At 39.6% G+C, this 12,185-nt stretch overlaps 1 protein-coding gene across 5 annotated transcripts; it reads right to left on the minus strand.

The window, feature by feature from the left end:
• Positions 1 to 424: 424 nt before the first annotated feature.
• NKCC (sodium potassium chloride cotransporter) lies at positions 425 to 11,969 on the minus strand. 5 transcript variants are annotated; one of them, XM_066727263.1, is made up of 18 exons: positions 11,869 to 11,969; positions 6,542 to 6,682; positions 6,404 to 6,464; positions 4,812 to 5,067; positions 4,006 to 4,259; positions 3,817 to 3,931; positions 3,391 to 3,722; positions 3,077 to 3,308; positions 2,878 to 2,999; positions 2,553 to 2,752; positions 2,319 to 2,466; positions 1,957 to 2,198; positions 1,559 to 1,885; positions 1,351 to 1,478; positions 1,075 to 1,189; positions 851 to 999; positions 651 to 762; positions 425 to 576 (listed from the first exon to the last, which is right to left on the minus strand). In XM_066727263.1, exons 2-18 carry the CDS (start codon positions 6,670 to 6,672, stop codon positions 441 to 443), a joined length of 3,060 nt encoding a protein of 1,019 aa, XP_066583360.1. In that variant the 5' UTR covers positions 6,673 to 6,682; positions 11,869 to 11,969; the 3' UTR covers positions 425 to 440. The 5 variants fall into 5 exon arrangements, with proteins under 5 accessions (XP_066583360.1, XP_066583362.1, XP_066583361.1 ...); XM_066727265.1 differs by lacking the exon at positions 11,869 to 11,969 and adding an exon at positions 9,431 to 9,646; XM_066727264.1 differs by lacking the exon at positions 11,869 to 11,969 and adding an exon at positions 8,825 to 8,917.
• Between the last annotated feature and the right edge of the window lie 216 nt (positions 11,970 to 12,185).

Raw genomic sequence — 12,185 nt, forward strand, 5'->3', positions numbered from 1 at the left:
CATTTTATTGCCTATCTTATTTCAGTAAAAATTATTACTACGAAATTATTAAGGAAAAGCAGAGTAAATTAAACGCTAATTGAAAATCATATTTTCAAGAAAGACACCTCTACATTTGACATGTTCTATGTAGGAAGTGCTAATACTATAAAAACTCATTTTTAATAGTGGATTCAATAAATATTATAAAAAATTCAGGCATGGTGCCCATATCGCAACCTGTTCTAATCCTAACTGTTAGTCGATTAATATTTTAAGTCTTTTGCAGTTTGTCAGAATTAAGAATATTATACATATGTAGTACACTAGGTATTTTTATAAAACAAAAGGAAAGTAATAATATTATTTGTTACCCTATGAGAAAAAGTTTTGTCTTGCGATAATAACTAGGTTGAGTTTAATAAAGCCTATAAATAAATTAAAATTATGTTACCGGTGGACTACGAGTAGAAGGTGAGTACTGATGTATGATTTCCACGTATTAATAATGTCGGTGGCATATCCCTCGTCAAGGTTTCCAGCCAGGCCATGTAAAGTGGTGCAGAAACTGCACCTTTCCTTGGCATTGGCAGAGACCTAAATACAAATAGTTAGTACCAAGGAAAATATTTTAAAATTCACGAGAAGTAGGAAATGCAAATAATTCTCACATGACGACCAATGTGGACTGACTCGAGTTTTCTAAAAGTAGCTCGCGAAGTCTTAATTGTCTGTGCGTTTTATCTCGTAAACTTTGAAGCTCAAAGTCGGTGACGTAGCATTCTAAAAATTCACCAACCATTAAAGCTATTCCAGCATGCTGTAGCACAGTAATAATTGAAAATGCTCAAAGCAACACTTTCATACTTACCCGTTGTGTCCGCAGGATCATTTTTCCTAAAATTACATATCAATTGGTCGAAGAATTGTTGAGTCTCCGGTTTCGGCTCCAAACTGATGTCGTCGACCATTTTTAAGCTGGTATATTTTATTCGAAATTTGGCCATGATCTCGATCATTCTATAGAATTACAAAAATCATTTCTATTGAAATACTGAAACCAAATGAAATAAGAAAGAGCAAAATTATGCTTACTCCTTTTCTTGTTCCCCGATATCTTGTTTGTGATTTGCCAGGGCGAAAATTCGCATTTTACAGTGTTCCCAATTTGACCTCGTACTTATGATATATGGCAGAAGAATCGTGAGACCTGTCGAATGAATGCTTTTCCACTTACAAATGAGGCAAGGATTGTATCGAAAATAAATAGACGATTGGACTAGAGTTAATTGAGATAATGCAGATGCATGTTAACATGATGAATTTATAAATTTCATAGTCCAATCGTCAACAGAGTATTTACAGAATTACCTCCATCATCGTAAAGCCACCAAACATCGATGGTGCCATTCTTGTGTTTTTTCTGGAAGATAGTTCTGTACTCTGGCCCAGTAGATGAGCTAGGGGTACTTACATTATCATTCCTCTTATCACCAAAACTAGATTAACAATAACAAGTAAATGAAATTTGTTGTCTTTGAAGCACCGTTGATATGATATATTTAAAAATTCAACGTACAAGAGTAGTTTGTCCGTAACCAATTTCTTTTTGTGCTTCAAGTGATCCTTGGCACTCCAGTGTACGGGTGAGTCTCTTATAACGTGTGGTCCCTCAACAGGTGTATATTGAGTACCGATGGATGGGACACTTTGCACTCTTGGAATTTGGCTACTCATAGACAAGTCGCTGTCCGCGTGCATCAATGTGTTATTGCCTGCCAAATCGTAGCTACTCTGTGCCAAAATTCCATTTTCATCCTCCCCAATTGAATTGCTAACGCCTGAACAATCCAAACCATCCGATATTCGCAGCATCGCTACAGCCAATTTGTGATCAAACGCATTGCTGAAAATTTGTATAAAGCCATAATTAATTTAATTAGTCGATGCAATGCTAGAATATAATATACTTCTCACTGTAAAAGATTGAAGTATTCCTGCAAGTCCTTGTGGTTGCAGGTAGACCAGTGAGTCTTGTATCCCATGAGTACCACGTTAGGAGCTAATTTCCCAACCCCGGTTGCCTGCATCAGAGCGGAAGCACCACGCTCAAGGCTCAAATCCTCGACGACGTGATAAAAGGACTTGATTCTGTAGCGTTGAAGCCAGGCGTATCCGGTGCGCAACCGAATGTTTCTCAATCGATACGACAGGCGTGTCTGAAATAATTTACGAGATCGTTGATATAGTCAAGATTCGCGAGATAGGAGTAAAAGCAGCTTCGCGTTCCAATGAACTTTGCTGAAACATCTGGCTTTGGTGTGAATCAGGATACATACCGGATAAACTTCACCGCAAATCAGGAGAGAATTATTCTTCGTAATGAGATTTGCCAAGTGTAACAAGGATGGCCTCGTGCCAGGAGATCCGCTGAGTGCCAAAATTTGGGGAACGTAATTCTTCACGTGTTCGTCAATGGAGTTCAATCTGGAAAATACTTTGACAGTTATTTCTAGCTTAAACTTAATTGGTTTATTCTTATTAACCTTATCTTGTTTCTGATGCCAACTCACCGATAGACTATAGAGAGTGCAGTCTTGTATGTTTGTGCTTGGGTACTGCTACCCCAATTGACACCTGGTTTTCGATAAACCACTATCAAATATAAAGCGAAGATAATGACAAACGTAACTAAGGATGTCACCCAATCAATGAGGAACATTATGGCAACGCAAAGAATAAAACCCATCAAGGATAGCCATGTGTTGTAATACTGAAAAGAATGTTTATATAGTATATACCGGTCTTGATTATTCATATTAATGTTTTTGATAAATTATATATCAATTATCTATTAATTTTAATTATAATTATAATATTATACATCGTTAGACTTACTTTAAAAGTTGGTCGCCAGCCAAGTGGTCGCACGAATGCAGCGTGGAAGGTGCAAAAATTGATAAGGGCATAAGACGCAAGATAAAAATTGGAGATCAGCGGTGCCACTGCGTTCAAATTAGCTAAAAGAGAAAGCGATTTGGTAAGATCCAGTGTGATGCGTTTTTATATATAGAATAGCTGCGTCGGTCGATCTTACCAATTAATAAAAAGAGAGCAGCGACGAGAAACGTGAGAACGTATCCTCTGTAAGGTTCACCGTGCTTTCCGTAACCTTTGCTAAAAAATATCAAGCCAGGATAAATTCTGTCCTGCCCCAAAGCTTGGATCAATCTTGGAACGGACAGCAAATTTGTCAATGCAGTTGAGAGAGTGGCGGCAAAACAACCAGCGTAAATAAACGGACCCCACAATGACATAAGTTGCATGACCTATCGGAAAAATGATGGAACAGTTTATTTCTTCGAAAGTTCTTAAAACAAGATACATGGGGGATAAAGAGGGAAAAATTACGGAATAGCTGTTGTGCAGGCCAAATGAGCAATTGGACCCAGCGATACATTGGACGATCGTATTATTTGCTCCTACAAGGCCACTGGCGTCCCTTGCTGCTGCACCCCCGGCGAAGAAGACGAAAGTTACGTAACTTATCATTGATAACAGGAGGGCCAAGAGAGTTCCAATGGGAATGCTTTTGGCTGGATCTTTCAAGTCTCCGGAGATATTGGCGCCGGCCTGAATGCCAGTAACGGATGGAAAAAATATCGAGAATACGGAGAAAAAAGTTTGATTCTGATTCTCCGAATATCTGTAATCTGGACCCCAGTTCTCCTTGAAGATTTCAGCTACGAATCACAAAGTTCCTTATTATTCTCCAATCACCGTCCTTCGGAATTTTCCTCGTAGTCTCGCGTGTTCGTACATCAAGTAAAAAGATACCTGAAAATCCGGTGAATCCTGATGCCACGTCCTGAACGGTACGCGGGCCAACAATGGCACCGATCAAGAAATCAAAAACAGCAGCCACGATAATAGCAATGAGGAAATTTTGTGCCTATAAATTAACGTTTGTTCGTTAAATGGAGAAAATATAATTACATCTGCTGTAAAAATTAATTTTGATCTCACCTTTGATTCCCACTCCATACCGACGGCGCAAATGAAGATCATCACGAGCAGCGCGATGACACCGACAATTCTTACGTCATGTACGCCGTTATCGATTATCTTCAGGCCGTGCTCCCTCAGCAAATCGTTTAGCGAATCACAAAAGCCTATGGTGTTCATCGAAGCAGCGACCGCATTCGCGAAAGCGAAAACGATTCCTACGGAGGCTCCGAATTCCGGCCCGAGTGATCTCGATATTATAAAGTAAATACCGCCTGGATCAAACATAACGGATCGATTAATTTGAAAACTCTTGATAACTCTCTGAAAATATATTCATGACTCCTCTATCTATTTCGCTATTTGGCAGAATCGTTATAGATCTATACTTCGCGTAAACTCAAATTGATCGTACTGGAGGAATGAAATTTTAGTGGCAGAGCACACAATAAAGTACGATTAGTTGTGAGACATGCTTTCATGTTTTTCATTGTTTAGAGGTTTGAGGTTTCTAAAATTAGGTTCACATGCGGAGGAGAGAGAGAGAAATGAGTGCTAGCTGGCATTATAGCGGCTGAAAGAAGAAGAACGGCAAGGTGAAGACTGTGCGAGGAGGGTGGGTGGTAGTAGAAGGATGGAAGAAAGAAAGAAAGAGAGAGGAGGGAGGGAGGGAGAAAGACGAGAAAAGTAAGAAGAAGGGAAAAAACAGAATTGCTTTCAGGTCGAGCAGTGTGCGGCGATGTTGACCGTTGAGTATTGACAATAAAGTGTGCAGTGCCACTCCTTGGAAAAAAAGGGTGGGGGGAATAAACGTAACGGCAACACACCTCCCTTTACTTCCCCATTAGTACTAATTGCGCTGAGACTAAGCGTCGTGATGACGCAGACCACTGCCGATATTCCTATAATGATGGAGCTTTGCAAAATTCCAGCCTGTGCCACGACCCAGGAAAGTCGCAGAAACAGCATGACTCCCCAAATGTTTAGCAGACATGGTATCAACACTCCTTGTATCCATCCAAGCTTTATCCCATTGTGGGCCTGCTGACCCACGCCAATCTGTCCCATTTCCAAATTGGCGTCCTATGATAAAAGTAATGCTATATATTTATGAGCTAGATTACGCAGTGATAACAGAGATTTGATAAAATGCCAGATGATCGGATGAAAGATACGAATGAGATAAATATATATTTTCAAGCGGTTTTAAGCGATTAGAAAGATATTTAGCAAGGTAACTCTTTTTCTGAGAAAATATCGATTTTCTGCGTTACGTAGGATACACTCATTGTTGGGAAATAAACGCTCGAGGTAACGATAACGTGGGTTTGTTAAAAAAATACAGTTCTTGGAAGCTGGGTGAAGAAGCGTGACCGTACCATTTCACAAACGTCTGCGGGGAATGCAGAAATTCGCGATCGGCTTTTTAATCTCGTCTGCGGCCGTCTGTGTTTACTGCTCTGTAAACTTAATAAACCGTCCCCTTTTCCAGCTTGATTTTCGTTATCTTCTCCACTTCGATCGTCCTGAAGCAAGAGGGAAGTGATCATTGTGGCTCTCATTGCCTTCAACGATGTCAAGATTCCAAGATTTACGATTCTACTTTTATTTCTTACACAGACTGTGATTTATATCACGCAATTGCGATTACGCGCCATTTTTAAAAAATCTCCATCGTTTACAGGACATGGATACATAATTATTTTTGCTTTTTTTTCTAAATCAACTATATCTTTGATTCGACAGAGAATCATTGATTGCCACAACACACACACACACACATATATATACATATATTTTTCAATGTCGTTATTTGGTATTTTTGACAAAATTTTTCCCGTCAGAGTTTCATATTACGTGACGGCATGCGTTATTCATATATCCCTCCCATTCTTAGCATTATATTTTCTTATGATGACTCCTCGACCAATTGCATTAGTTAATGAAATATCTCATACCATATCAAAATTCGTCGTAGTTTCGACTATAAGAAATTTCATTGCACTCGACTATGAAAAAATTATGAAATGCGAGTACTTCCACGATTATCGAAATTGAAAGACAGATAAAATGAGATCTTTAAAAGATTTCATTATTATACTATATCCCAAGTATACTAATGATACATCGATCCGTTTTTCACCTCACTTGGTCCCCAAACATCAGCTAGCATCATTTATCCAACTCTTTTGAAACGTAATAGTTATTTCAACGCATCGACATTCGCGATACATACATGTTTAATTGCTGGAAAAGCAGTGGGTAAAACTTAAGGAGGCGCTCAATGAAAATATACAAGTTTTTTCGCCTGACACTATGATGGTTTTTCTTTTTTTTTGAAAAATGCTATTCTAACTGTGAAGGCTGATAAATGTTTAATGCTTAATGATGATTCTAATGAAATAGAGGAAATTCTTACCTTAACGATATTTCCCTCGTGTAGCGTACTTAAGGACGGTCTTTTTGCGCGTCGACTCAATCTGGATGAAAAAGCATCGTTTGCAAGCAATTTACAGAATATTCGTATTTAAGAATAAAGATTTTCTTGAGGAGATACCTATAATGGTCCAATCGTGGGACAACGTCCCACAAACCGCTCACGTTCAACGTCATTGCTGATCTTTTGCTGTTCTGCATACCATTCACTGTGTCATCCTCTATATTCCTGCTCTGGTACCGACTCTCCATTTCACAATTTCTACAAAGAGCCAGACGTAATAATGTAAAATAACTGGAGACATTTAATTACCAGTCGAGGGTTCAATATCAAGGGAAGCGATCTCAGCTTTTATTCGTGCTTCGATTATCCGAATCCTGACGTACGAGCTTCTTTTTTTTCCCCATTAGTTACTTTAATTAATTAGAGCAGTGTGACGTCACACTAATAACGATTCACGGAAGTACAGGTATTTAATGAGAAATGCCCCAGGGAATTTTCACGGCCTTCTCTCGATACTCCTCGCTAAATTAATTACTCATTTATTTTCGGTCTATCCCGTCTAATTCGTCCTTTAACAGCGTTACAAATTTATTTCAAGGTTGGAATTTGCACAGCAATTCGTCGCTCCGAACCTATGCTTCATCTAATTAGGACCTTCGCGTAAGGGCAGATAATTGCGCAGTTTGATCTATCAATTTCTTAATGGATTGTGTATTTTTCTATATTGATACCATCCGAGAGATAAATAGAGCAACTAGTTACACGCGTAAATATTTATTTCGCTTATCGATTTAACGCGCTCGATTTTTATAAAATCTCATTGTACCACGAAAAAGCTATCTATGTAGAATAAAGTAGAATTATTCGATGGAGAAATGAGATTGGTTAAATAATTCTCTCGAGGTTATAGTGATCAAAAGGTGATGTATGAAAATATTCGTGTGCTTCGGATCAACATCGATTAAGGAAATTGTTCCAAGAAAGTGGTTTCCCGCTGCTGCCACGCGTACTTATAAGTGGTTCATGACTACGTCTCATGGCACGTACCTCTTCGCTATCCTATTTGGCCGAGATCCCAAAATTAAGGCCGCGAGATCTCTCATATGCATGGTTTCTCACCTCGAATTTTCATTCATAAGTTCCACGTATTAAATAACTGTCACCAGTAGCCAATTTCTCACAAATGTCACGTACTGAATTATTTCAAGGGAAACGCGCGAATCATCCTCTAAAAAAAAGTCTCGTTTATATATACATATGCTAAAGGAAGCAAAGAATTCTGCATTTTTTCGTAGGATTTCTTGGACGGAGCTTGCCAAACGCAACAATTCCAACGAAGGTTTAAAAATAAGACTCATCGAGGAATCTAATTGTTTCATAATAAATCAAATGGCTATGTGGATGTGTAATATCTGCAGTGCGATGATAATTAATTTCGCGGAAATCAGTGAAACGATGAGATAATAAGATAAATAATTGATCGTCAGAGATTCTCTTGTTGCAGGGCTCTCGTGTGTCTCTCGCAGTTTGATATAGATCGTTATTTAGAATGTGTTAGGGAGATTACGCGCTGATTCTCCCGTATTTCTGGCACAAAGTGTACGATGGATTCCGCAAAGCTGGCCAAAGCAAATAAATCATCGAAACGTTTCTAGCGCCGGCCTTTACTATGGTATTTATAATTCCGGTTGTAGGGTCCTTACAGCGAACGCTAATCGTCGATTAAAAAGCAACAGCTGTACCATTTAGCACCAGGAAACGGGCTTCATCGTTTCCCATTCGATATATATATATATACATACATACACGTGTGCGCATAGTTCGTCCTCCGGCATGGAATTTCGTTCAGCAATTCAGGCTTTATAAGTGGATTGCAAAAATCCTATTGCAGAGATGTTCGATGATAAAATGACGACTCGTGCATGCTCTCTATACATAAATCCTATTGGTCTACAATACGCCGTTTCCACGCGAAATAAACGTCGAAAGAAGATAACGGCCGATAAACGGATTTCGTGCTGAACTACGCGACTAGTTGAATCAATCTTGGCGTAATTTGATTATACCGAATCGTCAAAGCTGACAAACTTGATCGATCATAATGTATGGCGACCGTGCAGTTCGAACGACAAACCATCTCAATTCACGGTAAAAGCTTTGGCAAACATACTCCATTTTCTCCATCATTTTTCTCAGCGAAGGACTTTACTCGCGACCACCAGAAAGAAATTGTTCGATTGTGATTCTTGAAATATCAACGATGAGAATTAACTCGAAGGTATACAAACACTTGCAATTGGAGGATGCTTGTAAGAATTACAAGAGGTAAATAAATAGATGGTCGAAGGGTAGTTTTTCGTAGGGTAAATGCTTGAGACGATGAGAAAGATTTCCACTTACGGTTTTAAGAAATCAAGATAGCCAGGAGGAAAGAATGGTGGAAGTTGGTTTAAAAGTTTACGCGAGAATCGATCGCGGATCTTGAAGTTTATACCGCGAAAGAGATGTAAGCACTGGAGTAGCGCGAGTCGGTTGATCAAACCCCTATGGAGCGCGAGTATCCAGTGGAACCGAGAAAGCATGCGTCGTGGCATGCGTCGACCTTCCCTTCCATTGCACGAGACACGCGTGCACACACGCACAGATAACCAAACTCACTCATGGATCCCCCTCTCGACTCCTAAACTTTTCTTCTACCTCTCCTTTCCACGCTCCACTTATTCCTCCCTTTCAACGGAAGAAAAAACAATTTCCGAAACAGACAATCTACTCTCAATGCAATTACTATTCTATATCCATAGAAACTTTCGGTAACCAGAGAAGATATATATATATATATATATATACTTGCAATGTTTATAAACGTGTAATATATTGTAATATAGTTTTCTCTATACTATAGAAACTGTGACGACGTTATTCATCTGTTCGAAGATGGAAAGTATTTTTATCATATACGAAAATAATTGCAAATATTTTCAATTGTTTTGTACAATTTGTAATCACCTTTTGTTTATCGTTTAATTCGCACAATTTGGAACACAGCTATTTCCTAAAAGTCACGCTGGAGTTTTCTGAAAGGAGACGCCTATCACTCTTATAAGAATACAATTGAATGGTAAACGTTTCGGAAGGTCGATGATTCAGAGCAGGCCGGACATTCAATACTGAATGCTTCGGGAATTTCGATCGGGATGGATCAACCCCTCGTTCGGCTTTTTCTCAACGGAGAAAAGAAGCATGCGTATCCGCTTCCTCCTCCGTGTTGCGCGCACACACGGCGAGTCCCGCACACTGCTACCCATCCAAACAACACGAAAGTACAGCGTACACTCACTTTTTTCACCAAGCAATTATAATTCAATTAAATGAGCGATTAAAATTCTCTCCATTCATTAAGGGAAGATCATATACATTTATCGCGTATATAAGAATAGAATCTAACGAATCTTCAAAATTATCTCGTTTTCGAGTGAAAACATCATTTCCAACGTTCGATTAACTTTGGTCGAATCGAGTTCCAGTCCAAATTGTCGTTTGATCGAGTGTCTGAAGATAGACAGAAGCGTGATTAAAATCCAATTGAAAACAGTCGAGTTTAGCCACGAGACTCGAGTCATTATTGATTGTTAATTGTGAATGGGGAATCGATCGAGAGCAAACGATTTCGTGTAGGGTAGAATGCTTTTTGGTGAAATTTCCTGTAGGTTGGAGAGATTGATGAGCGTGGAGTTATAGATGTCTTGAATTGTAGAAACTGTGGCGCCTTGGCGCGCGTCTGCGCGCGTGTCGAAAAATAGCGCGTGGGCGGTTTGTTTGTGTCGGTGCTTGAAATGAAAATCCGAGAGGGAAAGAGGAAGCGAGGAAAGTTGAAATTCCTCGTGATTCCAGGGATGCGTCCTGGTTTCGCTGCTGGAGTGTGGGGGGGGGGGGGGGGGGAGGATACGGTCCGAAATTGGCGATGAAGAAAAACGAGCTTTCCTGCATGCGAAGAAAGAGACGCTCTTCTCTCGTAATAACCGCGAGACGTTCGTATACACCGGGTGGGTGCGACGAATGATGCACTCACAATCAGGTTCATGCACAAGGATCATTATTAAAACAATTGCCAGCTGCAACTCGTCGAACAAAGATTTATCAGCTGTACGCAAAACTCGAATAGCGGGAAATACAGTCCTCGAGAGACTCGTGGAAAACTATAAATAAAAATAATAGGCGAGCATCGATTTGAAGAAAAAAGTGGGAGATTTCTAAAATAGGGCGTTTAAAGGAAAGTTGTGAATGGAAGATTGAAAAAGGAGTAGAAATGACATTTTGTAATTTCACTATAACTCGGGGAAGTTGAGGACTGACGAGTATAAGACTGATATTGGATTATGGAGGACTACAATCGCATTTGCAGCAGCTGATGAGGGGACAGCCGGTTTGGGTCCCGTTCGACAAGTCGATGAAAAGCTGAACCTTGCAAGATCATGTTAGACCAGTCGGTTGTCCATGCTCGGAATGATGACGTCCGCGATCATTCCAACCTATTTCACCCTATTTTATCTTACTATTATAATAGGATCCGTTCCCTTGCGTTCTAATAAATTCGCCGACACGGCTAAGAGCTTGCTAAAACGAATTGGGCGAAAGAGATCCTGCTTGGATTCCTCTATCTGACAGACCCTCCTTGGTTTTGGCATAAAAGGTGTCGAGTAAATAGAAACGTGGGCGCTTGTGATGTTCCTTCAGGTAAAACAAATACGATCATCCCTACCAACACGTGTATCACAACTGTTTTTTATTCTTCATAAAAAACGCACGATTGCTTAGCGGTCCGACCATAAGAATCATTTTCCCCTCGTGAACCACACTATCTAATCACTATGAAAATTCCAACTACAGGGAAATCATTCGAATTTCCTTCAAATATTAAAGAGACTGACTAAAATTGATTTTCAATTTGGAACGAGAGAGATTGTGTTGAGTAGTTAGATTAATTTTATTGTATCGAAATTGCGGCATGAAAACTGTCAAATGTCAAAGAAAATGTCATAAGAATGCCATAGCTGGTGCATGCAGCTCTTGTTATAAGCACACTCCTGTCCTTGAAATCCGTGTTTCGTGCAGTCTTTATATTTTCAATAGTAGAGTTTTTCAAGTTTTCCTTTCACTAAACTAGACGCTATCGTGGCGTTGCTTGCACGAAATTGATAAGATGGTAATAAGACAACTAATCTGCTCATAAGAAACCCGGCTAATTAAGTAAAGTGGTGAGGTAAAAACTCGAGGCGAAATTTCATTGTTTGGACACTCACGTTTAGTTTTGACATCGCAGGAAAATCATAGTTAACGCTCTTATTATAGGAAGAAAGAAATTTAAAAGTGGAACAGGGTGATAAAGAAAAACGATAGAAAGAGAGAAATAAAGGAGACGAATTATTCGATCAATTGAAACTCACTATGAGAATATGAAGCATCGCGCGCAAAATTGTTAAAAGGTTGCCACCATCACGATGGAAAGTTCGAGTTCACTTTAACCGTGTGAGCTGGCAGAGAATCCTGTGAACGACTAGTCACCTGCGCACTGAAGGCCTTCATTATATATCAACGCACTCGAAGACCTGCCAAAGCTCGACGTCGACTTCAAACGTCGACGCCCTTGTGTAGCCTTCGTTATCAGTTAATGTAACAAGACTGCTCGTCGCCTTATCAACCTCACCTGAACATTGACAGTTGTATAGTTGTAACGAAAATCCAAACACAGGTTTTCCCAATT

The sequence above is a fragment of the Prorops nasuta genome, unplaced genomic scaffold (assembly GCF_024137725.1).
Source record: "Prorops nasuta isolate Cenicafe-Biocafe unplaced genomic scaffold, Cenicafe_Pnas_1.2 PNAS00005, whole genome shotgun sequence".
In the NCBI taxonomy this organism is placed as follows: Eukaryota; Metazoa; Arthropoda; class Insecta; order Hymenoptera; family Bethylidae; genus Prorops; species Prorops nasuta.